The sequence below is a fragment of the Hyperoodon ampullatus genome (genome assembly GCF_949752795.1).
Source record: "Hyperoodon ampullatus genome assembly, chromosome: 15".
NCBI classification, from domain to species: Eukaryota; Metazoa; Chordata; class Mammalia; order Artiodactyla; family Ziphiidae; genus Hyperoodon; species Hyperoodon ampullatus.
In genome coordinates, this window is record NC_136928.1 from 49092795 (window position 1) to 49113024 (window position 20230).

The 20230-nt window shown below is 39.0% G+C and overlaps 1 protein-coding gene across 4 annotated transcripts in view; it reads right to left on the reverse strand.

Annotated features, from left to right (window-relative positions):
* Positions 1-1921: 1921 nt before the first annotated feature.
* The window catches only part of PPP1R21 (protein phosphatase 1 regulatory subunit 21), a gene marked incomplete at its 5' end in the record, with an annotated part of 60553 nt that continues 42244 nt past the window's right edge, over positions 1922-20230 (reverse strand). For 2 of the 4 annotated variants that reach the window (XM_079721122.1, XM_079721123.1), the window contains 7 exons: positions 1922-2031; positions 4536-4664; positions 5672-5770; positions 8090-8206; positions 9357-9389; positions 15258-15500; positions 18198-18290. In XM_079721122.1, the coding sequence (XP_079577248.1) occupies positions 2002-2031; positions 4536-4664; positions 5672-5770; positions 8090-8206; positions 9357-9389; positions 15258-15500; positions 18198-18290 (744 nt within the window). In that variant the 3' untranslated portion in view covers positions 1922-2001. The remainder of the gene's footprint in view (positions 2032-4535; positions 4665-5671; positions 5771-8089; positions 8207-9356; positions 9390-15257; positions 15501-18197; positions 18291-20230) is intronic. The other 2 variants (XM_079721124.1, XM_079721125.1) reach the window with 2 other exon arrangements.

The following is a 20230-nucleotide window of genomic DNA, read 5'->3' on the forward strand; positions in this document are numbered from 1 at the left end:
AAATTACCTGGAAACAGGCAATAAATAAGATAAATAAGCAAAGCATATGGTATGTTAGATTCTGATAAGTATTGGGTTGGCCAAAAAGTTAGTTCGGGTCTTTCCATAAGATGTTACGGAAACACCCAAATGAACTTTTTGGCCAAACCAATATTAGCAGTAAAACAAGGCAGAGAAGAGTAATAGAAGTGTACAGGGGAAAGAGTTGCAATTTCAGCAATTCCTATCCACTCTCTTCAAAATAAATCCAGAAATAGACTTCACACAACTTCCACGGCCACCAGCACGGTCCAGGCTACCGTCATCTCTCAACAGCCTCCTGCTACTGCAATAGCTTCCCAATTTGTCTGTCTGCTTCTGCCGTTGCTCCCCTACAATCTATTCTCAGCATAGCAGCCCACAATTCCACTAAAATATAAGCCAGATGAGGTCACTCCTTCATCCCAAACTCTCCAAAGGAGGAATAGAAATGGACCAGAAATTCCAAATGCAGCATCACAGAACACTGAAGGTCTAGCAGAGGCGGGAAACTCTAGGTTTACGGTGGAGCTAATCAGCACGGTGCTTGGGGGCTTAGATGCAGCTGCAGTGAAAACAGCTGGTTCAGCTGATGGAGAATTAAAATAAGCAGGTCACAGAAAACGGAAAGGGCAAAGGGGCTAGGGACTCAAAGGGCCGGGAGAATGGGACTGAGTTGACTGACCCAGAGATGCCCGAGACAGGATTCAAACACTTTCATACTGTGAGGACTGGGCACAACCACCAGAGTCTGCCTCTACAGTGGCGCAGAGGCCAAGGAGTTGGCCTTTATGTTGAGCACGGAGGGAAGCTGGTGATGAGCTCTCAGGTGAAAGAGAATAAAGCATTTTGGAGGGTGACTAGCAACTGCCTAGAGAAGAGGCTCAAAGGAGATGGAGCTGCAGGCAGGGAGGTGAGGAAGAAGGGGTTTCAGGTCTGCGGACCTAGTCTGGGGACTTGGACCTGGAGTGAAATGGGCATGTGCAGGAAACTCAGAGGAAAGGAGCAATATATTTAGAGACTTGGGAATGGAGGTGCTGAGAGAAATTTCACCCCTGAAATATACATGGAAATGACACAATGTTTATGAAAGAAACCAAGAGGAGCCTGAAAGGGCTCAGGGTCCTTGCTTGAAGCATGGTTACAAGTACCTTGGGAGGTACTCAAAGACTTAATAAAGGATTAACTGTATGATTATTCCAATTTGGGGGATTAGAAAGATTATATCAAAATCAATTGGGATTTGGTAATTTTGTGAAGCTTACTTTAATAAGTTTTAGTTTCCTTCATCAGATTTTCATAGAGAGACTGAAAGTTTGATATAAGTACGAATTTATTGACATCAATTTCCTTAAGCTATTATTCCAACACAGAGAGGGTACTGAAGAGCTGAAGACAATGATAATAAACCCACAAGATCTGAAGTTTTCAAGGCCCACTCCCTCCAGAACAGAGAGAGAGAGAGAGAGAGAGAGAGAGCGAGCGAGCAGGAGAGAGGGACGGAGAGAGAGAGAGAATGAACAAGTCTTCAAAAAGAATTGGAGACTGCTTTCAATTACAGCAAGAATGACAGTTTGACAATTTAAGCATTTTATCCAGAAACACATACCTATTCCACAGATACCAAATTGATTACCATATCACTGAGTTTGAAAATATACAAAATATTTGTTGTTCTTACATACTGAAATTAAAGCCTAATTTTAAAAAGTGCACAGTAAAAACAGCATAAGGAAACCTACAATATCCATGGTATGTGTACTGTTTTCCGTTTTACTGTCAACATTAAATTCTGGATTTACCTTACTGGTTACAAATATATTTTAAATACTTCAAGGCCATTTACAACACCGACTACTTTACTAGGTCCAACAACACTCCAGCTTCCTGAAGGCGGCCAGCCCTGGACGTGGAGTCTCGGCCCCGCAGCTCCGCGCAGCAGTAGCAGCTCTGCAAAGAAGTCACCAACCAGCTCTCTGTAAACTATCGACTCTTGTTCTTTTTAGAATTCCCCTGTGCGAAGAAAAATATCAACAATAAGAACACCAACCCCTAGAAAAATCATTCACGCAGTTTAGACACCAAGCTGTCTGGAAGCCATATTTCACTGTGGAAAATTTTAGTTTCCAAGAGGGAGAACAGCTGATAACCTTGCATCGCCAACTTTTATACAGGAATCACAGAGCGGTTTGTTACTTTTAACTCTCCCCACTTCCTCCATGAACCTTATTCCCCTGGGGTCTGAGGACAGGCAATAAAGAAAGAAAAGAAAGCTATCTTGGATTTATCAAACCTCAAATATTCATTTTGTTCCAAAGACAATGTAGTTTATGATTTCATAAAGCTGATAAAAACTTTTAGCCTGAACATGTTCCTTTGCTGTTGAAATAAACACCTTTTAAAGGGTCTTAATAGGTACTAATTTTGAACATGTGCCAACTAACACCCCAATGGTAATGATTACTGTCAAGGGGAAGATCAGATACCAGTTGAGAACAAGTTAGAGAGAAGATGTCTTAACTTATTCCCAATTCCCTCATATATGGAGATTTGGACTTTCCACTTTTATGTAACTTTTCTTCTTTCTGGAGAGGTTCAAATTCCTACATTTAACTATTACATATAAATATTTTTTTTCATTAAGTAGGAAATGATTGCAGAACACGAACATTTAAGAGCAAGATCATAGCAAACAAATGGTTTCAGGACGTTTACTTGGTATCCAATGGAGACCACGTCAACTCAGTCATAAGGTGATGCTATAGCAATTTAAATGACTAATAAATGGGGGAGGTGTGCAAAATATAGGAACCACAGGATGATCAAAGAAAGATTAACAACAGAAACTACAAAGTGAAGAAGGATCTCTAACTCAGTGTATTATTAATGACAGATATTCTAAGGACTAGATTAAAAAGTTCTAAGAGGGGGCTTCCCTGGTGGCGCAGTGGTTGAAAGTCCGCCTGCCAATGCAGGGGACACGGGTTCGTGCCCCGGTTTGGGAAGATCCCACATGCCGCGGAGCGGCTGGGTCCGTGCGCCATGGCCACTGAGCCTGCGCATCCGGAGCCTGTGCTCCGCAACGGGAGAGGCCACAGCAGTGAGAAGCCCGCGTACCACCAAAAAAAAAAAAAAAAAAAAAAAAAAAAAAAAAGTTCTAAGAGGGCTTAAAACTCCTCTCACTTCTAAAGTGGCTGCAATACAATTACCTTTGGGACAATGAGCTTTGCTGTACCCCACAATAACCCTTCTCAATTCAGAACCGAATGCTTTCTGCAGCTCTGAGATCTGAAAACTTTCCCTATAATCACTGCTACTTTTTTTCAAATGTTAGGTGCTAAAGCAGGCTTTCTCCTACTACTCCCACTAACACATGTGCTTTCCACATGAGTCGGCTATTGCCCTGATGGAATATCAAGAGGCCAAAAGGGTTAAAGGAGGCATTCTTCAAGAGGAGCAACACTCCACCCTCTACCTCCAAGCTAAAGTTCCTGAAGCACAAGTAACTGGAGAACCTGAATCAGAACCACACTGGCTGGTTACAGTCATCACAAGATGTCCCAGAAAAGCATCACAGACATTCTCTGAAGCAGCCAGAGGCCAAACAATAACACAAAACTACACTGAGAAGCAAAATTACATAACGCAGATTCTAGTGCATTAACATGATACATTTTCCAAGGAGATACCAACTGAGCTGGATGCTGCTCTGTACCACCAACTGGCAGATGCTAAAATGAAGCTATGGTTTGTTCATCTCTATGTCTTCCCCAGTGCCAGCATACGGCAGGAACTCAATACATGCCTGCTAGATCGGTAAGGGGCAGTAGTGGATTTCAAAGAACACAGGCTGGAGACAAGCTGCTGGTGGCAGAGTATTGTCTGAGTTACCAAAATATGCCAAGCATCTGAGATGATGCATGAAACCAACTCTCTGGCCTCTTGAAGCTTACCTTTCATGGTAAGAGTATATACATTATGATACAACAAAGAGACATGATACGTGGATATGCCTTTCAACACAAAAACATTACCAATATCTACTGACTCCAGCCTGGACAAGCAGAGGCTTTATGGGAAATGAAATCTAAGAAGTTTTTGGAATTAAAAGGACAAGACAGTCCTAGGTTATATGAATATGTATGAGAATAATTTGCTAAAGAAGGTTACTCTTCAACAGCACCATTTTAGATTCACATAGATAGAGTAATCCCCATCATAAACCCCCCAAGAATCCTCCCAACTAACAGAACAGTAGCAGAAATGCCCAAAATGCCCAAAATGCCAAAAAGCAATGGTCACAGTGTTAGGGCCTCAGAGGTCAGACCTCCTCTCAACCTATAACTCAGTCAAAGAATCTTCATTCTACTTTCAAGATAAGAAGACAAGTGAAATGATTTATAAACACTTCAGATCTCTTAACCTTTTGTTCCTGAAACACACAGCAATGAAATACCTTGTATTAAATACATTAAATATTAAATATTACACTGCAGAGAGCCCCCTTCCTCCCCTACCTTACTAGACATCTTTAGTGTGTCAATCTCTTCTCTCTGTTTAGATAGTGTCTCGTTCATGCTGCACAGGTGGTCGCTCATCATACTTAACTGATCCTCATAACTCCTCTTGGTAGTTGTCAGCTCATCCTAAATGGCCAGGGAAAAAAGAAAAGAGAAAGCAAAACCCCACTAGTCATACTACTCGAAAGCTTTTTTAATTTAGGAAAAAAAATGTTTGAAAAGTAACCTATCAAGATGACCTATCTGATCAATTAATATGAAGGTTAAGCCACAGGCCTAACAAGAGAGCAAAGTTAAAAGAAACAGGGCAGAGGTTTTCCTCAGCCTTCAAAATATGTTCGGAATTTCTTTGCAAAAATGAAAAAGTTTCCTTCTATGCCAGGTATAAAGATGTCACAAAAAACACAAGAGGGCTATACAATCTTTCTCAATTCTCTTAGGTTTTCTTGAACCTTCGGTGAGGTGGGGAAGGTGATCTCTGGCACATTCCCACTAACCCACACCTTGACGGCCCACTGCCCTCTGGGCAGGGCCCTCCCTGGAAGAAGCACCTTCCTCTCTCTTTCCAGCTCTCTTTGACCTTTTAAAATCTAATCCTGTGCTCCTAGCTAATCTGATAAACGAACTTGAAACCAGGAGGAAGTGCATGAATTATTTCTTTGCCTGTATCACTTCTATATTTAATAGGGGCTTTCTGGAAGCTAGGCTTTAAAACAAAGCAGTGAGTAAGGAGGAATATTTTGCAGCCCTACCTTTCAGCTTACGTCAGTTTTATGAAACAGTAAAGAGAAGGAACAGAGTCACATGAACAGAACAAGCCTCCCGCCCACCATGACAAGGATTAACTGGGAGGAGGAAAAGGAAGGACTTTGGGTAAATAAGTACTATTCAAAGAAATGCTGACTACAAAACTACTTACAATTAAAATCAAGTCAGAGCAATAAATAATACAACTACTTCTTGCCTGACATAAATGAGATGTTACTTTAAAATGAGTTAGAAATAAAAGGATTAGAAAAATGTTATGTCTAGAGGTTAAATGCCACCATTTGAGAAAGGAAATGCTGATTTTTTTGGCCCAAGAACTTTCAATGAAAAAACATACTAACACTGCTTAGGTAGCATGAACTCACCTGAAGTCTGCTGATGTTCTGACTGGCTACTTTCATCTCTTCTGCCAGTGCCTCTTTAGACTTTTCAGCCAAGGCCAGTCTCTTAGAGAGTGCTCGGCACTGTTAAATCAGGAAACATTCAATTATCCCAGGGACCATTTCCCCAAACCAAATTTACTTCAGGGAAGGTTACTAGAAAACAATCCCCCAAACCGAAAGTACTTCCTCCCTTCCTTCCACAAATATCTACTGAATATCTACAGGCCTTGTACCACACACTGGAGCACACAAAAGAAAGATGTGGTCCTTGCTCTCATCATTTTAATAAGGGAAAAAAAGTCTACTAACCCAAGCTGACTGATGTTTTTTCCTAGCTCTAGCCTGATGACCAGTGGCTACAAAACCACCAGAAGGGGCTTCCCTGGTGGCGCAGTGGTTGAGAGTCCGCCTGCCGATACAGGGGACAGGGGTTCGTGCCCTGGTCCGGGAAGATCCCACATGCTGCGGAGCGGCTGGGCCCGTGAGCCATGGCCGCTGGGCCTGCGCGTCCGGAGCCTGTGCTCCACAGCGGCAGAGGCTACAGCAGTGAGAGGCCGGCGTGCCACAGAAAAAAAAACCACCAGAAGTTTCTACATTTACCCAGGATTCATTTACACCCACACTGGACGAGAAGGGAAGTGGTTATTTCAAAAGTGATCAATGGCATCATGCAATATGAATCCTAAGATACTTTTCTTGTGTTTTAAGTCCTTTACTGGAGACCATGTCACAGGAACAATAAAAGCTTTACAGCCCCATTCCACAGATGAAAAAAAAAAGTGAGTGCAGGACTTCAAAGATCGCATTTGCTTTCCTTGGGGACTTTAACCAAGGCTATCCAGAGACAGAGTAGGTCAAGAAGTAAAAGAAAAATTCTATTTCATACTATTGTTCAAAGACGGCGTGCAATTAAAAGGATCACTAAATTTTCTGATAAACCATGAGGCTGACAAGGAGGATCTGTTAAGACATGTTCGAATGTTATGTCAACATCAGACGCTCAGACTGACCATTCCAGTAAAGTAGTACAGAGGGTTACCGCTTCCTGTTTACAGACAAGGAAAAACTAGAACAATTTAAAAATTCTTGTGTCACAATTGTGCTGAAAGAATTTACTAAGATAAGCAAATCTCTTGGAAATAAAACAGCCTCAGAAACTCCCTGGTTACTCATTTCATTCCTCACAAGAGAATTTCAGGAAAGTTCCGCCAATCAAATCAACCACCCTCCTTTAACCACACCTCTATCTGTGTGCTCAGCACTGAACCTGAAAAAGAGGGAAAGAGTTTTGCAAAGCACGGGTCCTCATGAGGATGACAATCAAGTCTAAGAGAGTAATTCAGAAGGCAGTTAGGGATCCAAACCAGGCCACCATGATGTGCTGTGTGCACTGAGTGGCTGGGATGGTAAGCACTGCAGCAGTTCTATGGTGAGTTGTCCAGCTTGCCGCCCTCCCCGTTTTCTACAGCTCAAGAGCTATCACTACTGATCACCTTATCAAACAGGTATGCATCACTAAGCTAGGCACATCATTTATTTCAGCGGGAGAAAAGAAGCAAAGCCCCCCTCCACTCCTAGCAACTGGATTCCTATCAACTCTTCTCCGTCTCTGTAAAACAGGAGAAAATCACAAAGTGGCATCCCAGTGAAGGGTGTTATCTTTCCTTTGTCAATTTCCTTAACAGTTTAAAGCATTATAATTCTCCGTCTAACATCCATAACTAACCTTTTAATAAAAAGTTTCCCATCAGAGACCTTACAGGTATTCTTATATATTGAGCGATATCCATTCTGTCTTATCATTTGTTTCTCACTCTTTGATATCTGTAATTTCTTCCTTCATTTTCTCCCCTTCTTATCAATGAATTTGTATAATTTTATTATCTTGCATAGTGTTTTTCTAATCCTCTTAAGAAAATGAATTATTTGGTGAGGGAAGAAGGAAATGTAACAAAAAGAAAGATTTTGTATTTTTTAAAGGTTGAAAGAGGTTACATTTTGCATTTTATCATTTACAAAAACTGATTTCCACAAGTTGCCATTTAGAAACTAGAGAGTATTTTAAAAAAAAAGAACCAGGCATACTTTGCTTTGAATTTCCCTAAATGAAAATTCCTTGACCTATGAATGTTACCTGCCTATAACTCTCTAAAACAAGATTATAATTATAATGCTCCAAAACATGCTACATAACCATAAGAAAGGCTACCTGTTATATTCACTGCAATAAAGATTTTTGGTTGGTATGTGGACCAATCTATATGAACTCTAACCAAATCCATATTGTGAACACACAGACTTTGACCTCTCTCTTCTAGTGAACAGCAGGAGGCCAGGACAGTGACCTAATTCCTGAAGGGGTTAGAAAAATCCACCTGATCCAATGAACTCTCCACTCACCTCAGCATAAAAATGCACTGACTTGCTATCAGCCAGCTGCAGCTGAGACGTCAGTTCCACTATCCTTGCCATGTAGTGATTTCTAATTAAGTCTTCCCGAGATTCCACATCTGGAGCCTAAACACAGCACACATAACTCAATAAATAAATGCCAGTGGAACGAAGCAGTTCTGAGAGAGAGAAAAAAAAATTAATATCACTTTAGCAAAAAAAAAAAAGAGACATTTCCTACATTTTCCTTTGAAATTTGATGGGAAATCATAGTTTTCCCAACCCTCGGAGAAACTTCAGACAGGTCAGGTAAATATATATTGCAAATTTCTTTTATTCAGCACCCTGCCTGTCTCACAATGAAGCTGAGGCTTCAAGAGAACAAAGCAGAAGTGAAGTCCTGGGAGGCCCACCACCCATGGGGCCATGTCTCTCCACTCAGTTTTTATTTGCCACACACCTAACTTTCAAAATCTCAATCTGTCTGACTCCTATGTCCTCCTCCAACTGGAAGAGAACAGGTGAAAGGGGAGCACTGATTGGAACTCCTAAAAATCTGAACATTCTTTTTTCCCCCAAATTATCTTTAAAAAGCTCTAATACTCTTAAACATACTAACAAATTAAACTATTTCTATAATGAACAATTTATGGCCCTTGTCCCAGACTAGTTTTCTACTAGTTACTCTAGCAATGACACACCACTCAGTTTAGTTTAAAAATATATGCAGAAGTTCAAGGTTACCTAAAGTATAAGGCTAATAAGGAAATCAAAGAACTTACTTGAACTATATTTACCAGTTTACCATACGGACTGGAAAACTGAGTGACTTCAGTGTTCTTTTAATGGTTATTTGTGAGCTTACATCTTGTAATATTTCAAAACTAAAATGTGCAAACCTATCTGACAAGCCAAATCTGACCTGGGTTCAGTCACTTGAGGGCTGAAAAGAACTACCAAGCCCACTGATGGTCAAGGCCCTGAAAAGCCCTGCTTTGCCAGCCAGCCCACTGGGAGGGTAATGGCTCGTAGCCTCCTGCCACATGCCAGCGAGCTTGTCAAACTGCCAAGTCAAGTCATTCAAGGAGGCAATTACAGACAGGCTGTAATTTATTGGTGACAGTTAAAACTGACCCAGAGAGAAAAGCAACATGGATCCACATTTGCTAGAATTGTCAGAAATGCAATTAGATGAAGCTGACTTTTGCCGGATTTTGTCAACAAACATGTGGCAAGATGTTTACTAACAAACAACATGATGTTAAACACACATTACCTCACTGTCAGACGTCCTGGTTAAAATCCCAATCTAGAACATAAGGGAAAAAAGCTTTAGAACAGACTGCTTACACTTCAAACGCAATAGCTTAAACACTTGTAATGTTTTTCTCTTCTGGGTTCACACTGTTTCAAAGCACACTTGCGGGAATTCCCTGGCAGTCCAGTGGTTAAGACTCAGAGCTTTCACTGCTGTGGGCCTGGGGTTCAATTCCTGGTTGGGGAACTAAGATCCCACAGGCTACATGGCACGGCCAAAATAATAAAATAAAAAAATAAAATAAGCAACATTTAAAAAAAACAAAATGAACAAACAAAACAACAACAGCAACAAAAAACCAAGCACACTAGCAGTGGAGTTCTAGACGATTACCCTCAAATCAAACATCTTTCAACACAAAGAAGCTGGACCTACAGATAAGTAACCACAGTCATGATTTCTGTCATGAGGCAGTAATGGATAGTGACCATCACTATTTCCTCTATCAGAATGCTGTTAGCCGTTTTCACTGAAACTCAACAAATTGTCTGGGAAGAGAGAAAGGAAGAACAGTTTTTAACTCCTCTTGTCATTGCTACGCTTATTTCCAAAGCAGCGGCCAAGTAGACCTAAAGACAGTTGCATGGTGACCATAATAACTAAACATTCCAAACGCAAAACACAAATAGCAAACGCTCTGGCTGAAAGGTCAAAAGGATAAAGAAGAAATATCATTATGACATTAATAAGTATTAATTTCAGATTTAAACTAATGAAAAAGTATATGTATTATAGACATATTGAAGTGCTGCCAGGTTTTTTAAAGCTTGCTTTTGTGGATTCAGAGTTCAAAAACAGATAGTAGTCATGGTTCTTGAATTCATTTTATTGTTCAAAGTGGAAGGGCATGTGCTTAAGCTCAGTAAGTTAAGGAAACTATTGGAAACTCAGTTTTGATGGATTCTGTTAATCAGAGATGACACCACAACAGTTTTCATGGATTCTAAATAATATCCTCAAGACTACTATTCTGAACTGTGAGCAGCATATGAATGTTATGCCCACCTAGCTGTAAAAGGATCTTTTTATAAGACCTTTTTTTACAGAGGAGCCATAATTTTCTACACACTAAAGCAGGAATAGCAATTAGCCTTTCAGTGAAAAACCGTTTACAGTAACACACTCATCATTTTAATTTTATACAGTCAAATATGAGTACATTTGGTAAAATAAATCACAAGCATGGGATTTACCCCTTATCCCCTTTACTCCTGGGTTATGGTTTGAGACTGTGGTATAGCACACAGTCCTGAAAAGGAGTGGAATCATATAACTTCAAGAAAAAGTTACAAAATTTATAATTTCAACATTTTCTCATATGCCGCTGATGAGAGTTTAAACTAATACAGTCCTTTGAGAAAATAATTTGGCAATAAAGATCAAGGAACTTAAAAACATTCATGCCTTTTGACCCAATAACTCTAACCCTGAGAATATACCCCCAAAGAAATCATCTGGATGCAGAAAGAATCTTATGCATAAAAATGAGATGTTATTTAAAATAATAAAAATTATAACCAATGTCACAGGTAAACTAAGGTATATTCTATATAGAATACTGTGGAATCAATAACTAAGTTTACATAGAGTTTCTAATAACAAGATAAATGTTTGTGTATTAATGTTATGCTAAAAGATTTTAAATTTTATATAGTATAATGTCAACCAAGTATGAAATTTTGTAGAAAAAAATGTTAACCGTGGTTGTTGGGTATTCAGGAAAATGTCAACATTTTTTTCTTCTTTTACTCTTCTGTATTTTAAAATTATCTACAATGTACATGTACTGTTTTTATACTTGAAATATATATATTTTAAAAATCTGTGAATTTAAGCGGTGTTTTTTTTTTTTTTTTTTTGCGGTACGCAGGCCTCTTACTGTTGTGGCCTCTCCCGTTGCAGAGCACAAGCTCCGGACGCGCAGGCTCAGCGGCCATGGCTCACGGGCCTAGCCGCTCCGCGGCATGTGGAATCTTCCCAGACCGGGGCATGAACCCGTGTCCCCTGCATCGGCAGGCAGACTCTCAACCACTGCGCCACCAGGGAAGCCCTAAGCAGTGCATTTTAATTTCAGCAAAAAAAAAAAAAACAGGAAACTTGTAGTTTTCTGTGCTTTTTCTTTCTTGAGGTTACCGTTATCTTTTTTTTTTTTGGCTGCGTTGTGTCTTCTTTGCTGCGCGTGGGCTTTCTCTAGTTGTGGCGAGCGGGGGCTACTCTTCATCGTGGTGGCTTCTCTTGTTGCGGAGCATGGGCTCTAGGTATGCGGGCCTCAGTAGTTGTGGCACGTGGGCTCAGTAGTTGTGGCTCGCGGGCTCTAGAACGCAGGCTCAGTAGTTGTGGCGCACGGGCTTAGTTGCTCCATGGCGTGTGGGATCTTCCCAGACCAGGGATCGAACCTGTGGTCTCTGCATTGGCAGGCAGATTCTTAACCACTGTGCCACCAGGGAAGTCCCTATCTTTTATTACAATAATTAACAGGGGGCTGAATGTTCAAATTACAGTCCTAGATATGTTAATGAAACATAATAAGTATTTAACTTTTGCAATGCTATAGGGTTAGAAATAAGAAGTTGCTATCTGATGTAACTTTTTCAGCCCCAAAGTGCTTGAACCAAAGGAATCTTCTGGGGACTTGTGAGTTTCCTTTGTTAATCAATTAACTTTAAAATGGGCACAGACTTTGCTCCAACACCCAAGAGGAAGACAGCAGAAGAAGACACACACACTTAGTTCACTTAACTTCACTTAAGGCAGGATGGGAGGTTGCGGGGGTGGGGTGATAAAAAGAAAGGCTGAAAAGGAAACATCAGGGAAGGCAAAAAAAAAAAAAAAAAAAAGCCCCCCTTTTTCTCTCTATTGTCTCCAGGTTATTTTTGGCAGGAATCTGCCACGTGCAGAAGAGAAAGAGAGTTATGTGGGGAGATCCTTCTCTCAGCCTGAAATACTCTTCTCCTGCCTTGGCCTCCTGCTCATTTATGAAACCCACCCATGTTACCTCCTTTGCGATGTCCTCCTCAAGCCCTCCAGGCGACTTCTCTGTGATCTCCCAGCACTCTGGACAGATGTCTATACAGGCTCTCATTCCATTAGACTGAAAGCAACCAAGGGACGGGAATAGATTCACCGTACAGACTAGACTGTGAAAAATGCAAGGAGGCCAACCAGGTCTTGGTTCTCTGATCCTGACTGTCAAAGACAATGCCCAAAACTGGGGATCATGGAAAATGTGGCAACTCAACTGTACCTTAATGATGGGAAGAGTTTTGAATTCAAGAAAGTCGAGGAGTTGGAAGGCAAAGTATTTGAGTATGTAGGTGATAGGAGTTATGAATAAATAGGCATCCAGGCAAAAGAAACAGCTTGAACAATGACAGGGAAGCAAAAACACAAAAAACATTATCAGGAAAGAGAGCTTGGTTTGAGTTTGTACAGGGAAATACTGAAGAAAGGTAGTTTGGAATAGGTGTTCACAGACCTTGAATGCCAAACTAATGAGTGGACTATATCCTACAGATGATAGGGAGCCACTAAAAGTCTAGAAGCAATAGAGTGCATAATCAGTAACATACTCTAGGAAAATTACTCTGCTAGCACCTTATGAAGTGGGTGGGAGGAAAGAGATCCTTAACAGATGCAGACAGAAATAGCACACACATGCTAACCAGACAGACAACTTAAAGTTACAGCAACTTCCAAACTCACCAAACCCAAATAAAGTCATCATCACTCACAGCCCAATAGTGTTTGGTACTAAAGGTTTCCCATGTCCCTGGAAATCTTTCTCACGTACATATGTAATAATAGTGTGCTCTCCTTTGAAAATGTTCAAATAAAAAAATAGTCCTCAACTTTCAGCAACTGACGTTAATGACTCAAATACACCAGTGTTGCCAACTTCCAGTACCTCAGAAAGGCAAGCCATAAACAAATACGTTTGTCCACTGATCTATTTTCTGACACCCATCAGACCACAAGGCCATGTTGATTAAAAGGACAGGGTGTGGACCTAGATGTTCTGGGTTTGAACCCTAGATCCATCACTTACCAAGTGTGTGACTTCAGATGAGTTACTCTACCTTTCTGTAGCCCAGTTTCCTCAACTATAAAATGAAGATATGATAGTACCTGCAATATCATAGGATCTGTGTGAGGACCGACTGAGTTAACACACTGAAAAGTCCTTAGAACCGTGGCTGGCATATGACTACTGCAATTACTATCACTGTCATCAGTGCCCTCCCTGGTCTGCTCCCATAGTTACTCCCTGACAGCACCAATTACTGTTAGTGCAAATGGGAGAAAACAGAAGAAGCAGATGCAGGGAAGCAGGGAGAGAAGACAGGAGAAAGAAGAAATCAGACCCAATGGAGAACAGTCTGACCTGATCAATAAGACAGACTCTGAAGGGAAGTCCAAAGATGAGTGCTGGCAGTGTTGCACTTCCCCAAATGGTACCCGGACTGATGTCAGAATTCTGCTCTGTTTGTTAAATGTTCTTCTAGGCAGTCATCTTCCCCTAACAGAGGCAATGTGCAACACCTGTGGCTGAGACTCAGACTTGCCATCAGGGGTCACATAGAATCATCCAGTGAGCACAGCAGCCATTCAAATCACTGCTCTCAGAAGTCTGCTTTATGTTTTTTACTTTTCTAAAACATTTTCATTCTTTTTCCCTCCCCTACATTTTATTATGAAAATTTTAAAACATATAGAAAAGTTGGAGAAAAAAGTATAATAATCATATGTAGCCACCATCTACATTCAGTAATTAACAATTTGCACATTTGCTTAATTTATCTGTGTGTGTATATATTTCCTGAACAATCTGAGAGCAAGTTGCAGATATGATGATACCTTACCCTGAGTACTTTAGCATTTATCTCCAAAAAATAAAGGTATTCTCCTAAATACTCAAAATATCATTATCACACCTAAGAAAACTAATAATAATCCACGTTTCTGACACTGTTGAGGTGCAGTGAGGTCTGTATACATCTTGAAAATAGAAGTTAATTTGTATTTATTACTATCAGGTATGCTCTGAATCAGATGCAAGGGAGATGTGAGAAGGACCATGACTTGCTGTTCAACAGCATCAGTGAGCTACAGGGGTAGCCTTAGGACAGGGCTGTCAAGAAGTGCCATGGCTCTCCTCAAATTTCTCAAAAAATGCTAACGAAAATATATTTAATGAGATCCTTCTAATCTTGAGGGGTTTTTTTCCCTTCCCTTCCTGATTTCTCATTTTCCAGATTTTCTAATTTTTTTTTTAACAGTGGGCAGAAAAATATAATCAGAAAACTTTTCTCAATGTAACTGAATTTTATAATTCCAATAGAGATGTTTCTTCACCTTCTAAATCACTGCAATTAAATATAAGGCAAGAAATATAAAGTTGCAAAATAACTTGTCAGTATATTATCTTATGAAGTTTAGCTGACCTGATGGGTTTCTATATTATATGTATGTCATAAAGCTTTATACTACCTAGGAATATACCATGTAATTGGTTAAAAGTGGTATTTGTCGTCATTTCTATAAAAAGTTAGGCAGTTAGTCCTCTGTCAGAAACATAACCCCCATATCACCAATGTTGCAGGGGAGAAACAGAATCATGTTAAATTTGACTTACTATATCTTCTCCAGGAACACAGCCCTTACCATGGGGAAGTCTCACATGTAAAATCAAAGAGAATTTAATAAGGTTGCTTTTTTGAAGGGGGCATCCCACTTACCAATCTGCTTTTTCTAGAGCACATGGATTATTCCTGTTATCAAGTGACATGTACTTTAGATGGTTAACACTGAACACTAAGATGGATCCCCACCAATTACCATTTAAAAAAAGAAGACACTTACCAAACTAGTGCTGTGAACGGGCTCCGGCACAGCCTTGGCAGACGCGTCTTCCTGGCCCGCAGCGGTCACCACGGCGGCCCCTTCCTGGGCTACCCCAACCGCCTGCCCACTACTTGTGCTCTTCAGTTTATCTGCAGTTCGCTGGTTTTCTTTCTCCAGCTTGATTTTAGCTAACTGTGCTTCCAACATCCAATGCTCTTTTTCCTGCTCCAGTTTAGAAATCTTCTCCAAACTCTGCTGAACCTTGAAAGCAACAGAGAGTTCTGCACCTTAGAGGATGATGCAGACAAAACTTACCAGCCAAAAAAAAATACTTTATGGAATGTAGACCAAAACTACTTCACAGGTGTGAAAACAAAAAAGCTTGATCCTGGAATAGGGAACGTTTTATTAAACAGGATACAAAAAGCACAATCATAAATTGAGAAATTGAACTAGAATGAAATTTTTAAAATCTCTATTTATCACAAGGTATAATAAAGAGAGTAAACAGGAAAGCCACAAAGTGGTAGATGCATGTATCCAATAGTGGACTAATACCCATAACATATAAAGAACTTCTATAAATCAATGATAAAAAGATAGTCAACCCAACAGAGAAACAGGTGAAAAGAAGGCTTGAATAGGCACCTGAATGTTACTATAAACATAAAAAAGAAGGTATCCAATGTCACTATTAACCAAGGAAAAGCAATTTAAAAGCACCCAAATGAATAAAAACAAAACAAAACAAAACACCCAAATGACTAAAATGAAAGACAGAAAATACAAAGATGGACATGTTTATGGAGCAATTGGAACTATCATATAGTGCTTGGGGGAGTGGAATTTGGGATAAACACTTTGAAAACTGTTTGGCAGGATCTTTGAAAATTGAACTTGTATCCTATGACTTAGCAATTCTACTTCTAAGTATACGCCCAAGAGAAAAACATGCATGTTTATCAAAAGACAAGTATAAGAATGCCCTTAGCAGTCCTATAATAGTCAAACACTTGAAAACTACCCAAATAGTCATAAGCTGTAAGAATGGAAAAACAAATTATGTATTTTCACACGACAGAATACTCAACAAGAATGAAAATGGACCAATTACCACTACACATAACATGGATGAATATTATAAATATAATGTTGAACAAAAGAAGCCAGATCTGAAAGAGATGCTACATAATTCCCATTTAATATAAAGTTCAGTATCAGGCAACAGAACAAAGAACGCAGGATAATGGTTACCTCTGGGGAAAGAGGAGAGTAGTAACTGGAAAGGGGCATGAGGAAGGTTTCTGAGGTCCTAGCAATCTTTTTTTTACAGGTATATACCTTACATGAAGAAATATTCTTTTTTAAAAATTTTATCTAGCTACCAGTTACATTAATGCGTTTACTTGTGAAAATTCACCGAAATATATTAATAATTTATATTCTTTTTTTTTTTTTTTTTTTTTGCGATACGCGGGCCTCTCACTGTTGTGGCCTCTCCCATTGCGAGCACAGGCTCCGGACGCGCAGGCTCAGCGGCCATGGCTCACGGGTCCAGCCGCACCGCGGCATGTGGGATCTTCCCAGACCGGGGCACGAATCCGTATCCCCTGCATCGACAGGCGGACTCTCAACCACTGCACCACCAGGGAAGCCCCTATATACTTTTCTTTAAGTATGTTATACTTCAATAAGAAGTTTTTAAAAAGCTAATTTTCAAGGCAAATGAAAGCTTGAGAATTAAATAAAAATAAAAACAATCTTAGAGTGAATTCCAAATGCTTTACCAGCTATCATCATTGAACAATTACCACGTACCACTGTTCATGATATTTTCCTGCCAGTATCCTACTGAAGCCTCCTAACAGTCCTACAATTCTCACATCTCAAAGAGGAGAACTTCCCAGCAGCTCGACCACCTGCAAAGCTAACAAACAGAGCCAGGATGTGGGACCTCGTGTGTCTGGCTCATAAGTCTGATTCTTTTCACCATATCACACTGCCTCCCATTGGCTCAATTAATCCTTACGGGACCCTGAAAGGTAGATATTATCCTCGCTTTAGAGAGGCAGGATGTGAGACCTGGAGTGCTTATCAGACTAGCCTGCAGCTGGTCAATGGAAGAGTGGGAAAAGCAATAGCTCTGAAGTCAGACCATTCTGCTACTTACTAGCTACTATGGATAAAAGCTGTTTAATTTCTTTGAGCCTTACTTTCCTCACATAAAATAAGAAGGAAATCTAAAATAAATTTTTAAGATACTCCACATTTCACTCTTTGTCTCAGGAATTTTGTTTTTTAGGAATTATTATGTGGATTAAATTTTTAGTTTCAACATCCTCTTGAATTAATGTTGAAAAGATAAGTGATATGTGTCCAATGAAAATAAGGTCGGCATAGGCAAAATACTGTCTCAGGTGAATTTGTGCTCTCTTTAAAATAAATATTTCCAAAACTAAAGCAAGCCAGGTGTTAAAGTAAATAAATCTCTGGCGAATGCTAAACTGGGGTCAGTTTGTGCCAACTTCTGAAAAAAATAGTACCACCTACCTCCACCTACCCCCCAAATTCAACTGATCAATTGAGCATTGGAAATTTTTCATTCCTGTCCATTTAGGAAATAAAAATAACTCACTGAGTCTAGCCACACACCCCCTTTTTTGCCTTATTATTTCAGACATTTAAATCTAGTTCCTAAATAATTAATCAGCATGGCCAGAGTGTGCTGATATTACTTTATTGGCAATCATAACACCAATTGAATCAGGATGACTTATTTAGGGTATCAACAAATGGTTTTCAATGAATTATGCTTATGATGCTTTTTAGCATGTGTTAATTAACTTTACATGTTGACTTACATAGCCTTTTAAATTGCTCTATGTGTATGAAAACCTTTTATAGGGGATTTTATATTCATGCTCTTTAACAAGTACCATGATTTTCCCAATGCCATACCTGTTGTGCAAGGCCTTCTCGACTTTCAGTAGAGCTGAGAAGGACCCGGCGGTTTGCCAGTGCTTCTTCATAAGGCACAGATTCCAAGAGGGGCTATGGAAAAAGCATCATAAGAAATAAAGAAAAAGGTCGCATCATTTCCCTGATCTTACAAATAAGAATGCTAAATGAGGTTTGATAATTCAGATGTATGTCAACATAGACTAGTTCCTTTAATAGGCATAAAAAAGGAACTTTAAAAAAAAAAAGAAAAGAAAAAGAATGAAGGTGAACATGTCATTCCAGTTATAAGCGACACTATCTAAAACCATAAGACTTGCACCAAAATAGACAGATGAAGGAATGGAATAGAAAATCTAGAAACAGACAAAAGCACATACAAAAATGTATTATGTGACAAATGTTGCATTTTTAAGTCAATGGAGAAAGGATAAGTCATGCAAGGACAATCAGTTAATAATTTAGAAAAATAACTATTTAGACCCCAATTTCATACCTATATCAGAATAAATAAATTCAAGATGGGCTGAAGATTTCAATCTAAAAAGTTTAGACCACAAAAATACTGGAGGAAAATATAGGTGAACTGACTTTCCAAGAGTCACCTGAGAATCACCACCGTAAAGAAAAAGCCTGGTTTGATGATATAAAAATTAAAACTTCTAAATTTTGAAAAATTACTACAGCAAACTGAGGAAAAATATTTCTGACATAAACAAAGGACTAAAATCCTTAACATAGAGTTCCTTCAACCCTAATTAGGAACATTTATTTAAAAACAGGTAAACAACTTGAACAGGAAATTGAAATAAATATAAACAGTAAATTTATGAAAGGATGTTCTATTTCAATAATAAGCAAAGAAATGAAAATTAGAACAATAACACGGAACCTCTTGTTTCTAAGATTGACAAATTAAATTTATGGGTTAAATTTATACTTCTATTGCTGGTAAGCTATAAATAGGTAACCTTTGAAACATTCACAGACTTTGAATGAGCAATTCCATTTTTAGGAATTAATCATAAAGATATAATTAAAACAATTAGGTAGCCTTATACGTTTCTAGGAGTGTACAACCACTCTTATGGGTAATCTGGCAGTAAATATTAAAACTTAAAACCACATTATCCAGAACATTCCACCTCTCAGTAATCCGCACATATCCTCAAGGAGGCGTTTACAAAGCTATCCATTGCAGTGTAATTCTAACAGTGAAAAACTGGAATCAACCTAAATGCCCACCAAAAAGAGACTACCTAAATGAACCACGGAATACCTATATCATAGATTTCAATGCTGTGTTTAAAATGAATAAAGTAGCCATCATATGTATTGATACAGACAGGTCTCTAAAACATATTTTAAATGAAAAAAGGAAGCTACACAATGAAACATGCATTTAAGTTAAAAAAAATTAGAAAAGTTTTTATATTCTTCATATTTTGCATATAGTTCAAAGTTTACAGAGATGAGTACAAATGCTCCAAGAGAGTCTGGAAGGTTACACACCAAACTGATAACTATAGTTACCTCTGGAGAGGAACTGGAATTAGGGATTGTAATTTACCTATAATGTTCTCATGTAATATAAGAATGTATTTATGCATTGTGTTACTAAAAGTTAGAAAGAAATAAAGAGAGAAAGGTAAATACACAAAGTTGCACGTGCAAGAATATCCCCTGTAGTATTGCATATAACAGTGAAAAACAGGAAGCAACCTAAAAATCCACTAGCAATGGATGGCTTAATTAAATTATCACACATTTAAAGAATGAAATACTACAGATGAAATACTAGATGCATTAAAATGATAGCAATTTATACTTATAGATATATATTTTTGTTATATAAAGATATCCACAATGCATTAAAGAGGAAAAAAAACAGATTCTAAAACAGTCTATGTATCCAGATACACTGCTTTTTATAATGTGTGTGTGCGTGCACGCATGTATACACATTAAAATTTTATGGTTAAGAGGAGCTACCTTTGGGTTGTGGGATTTTCTTCTTCACGTACTGCTGTTTC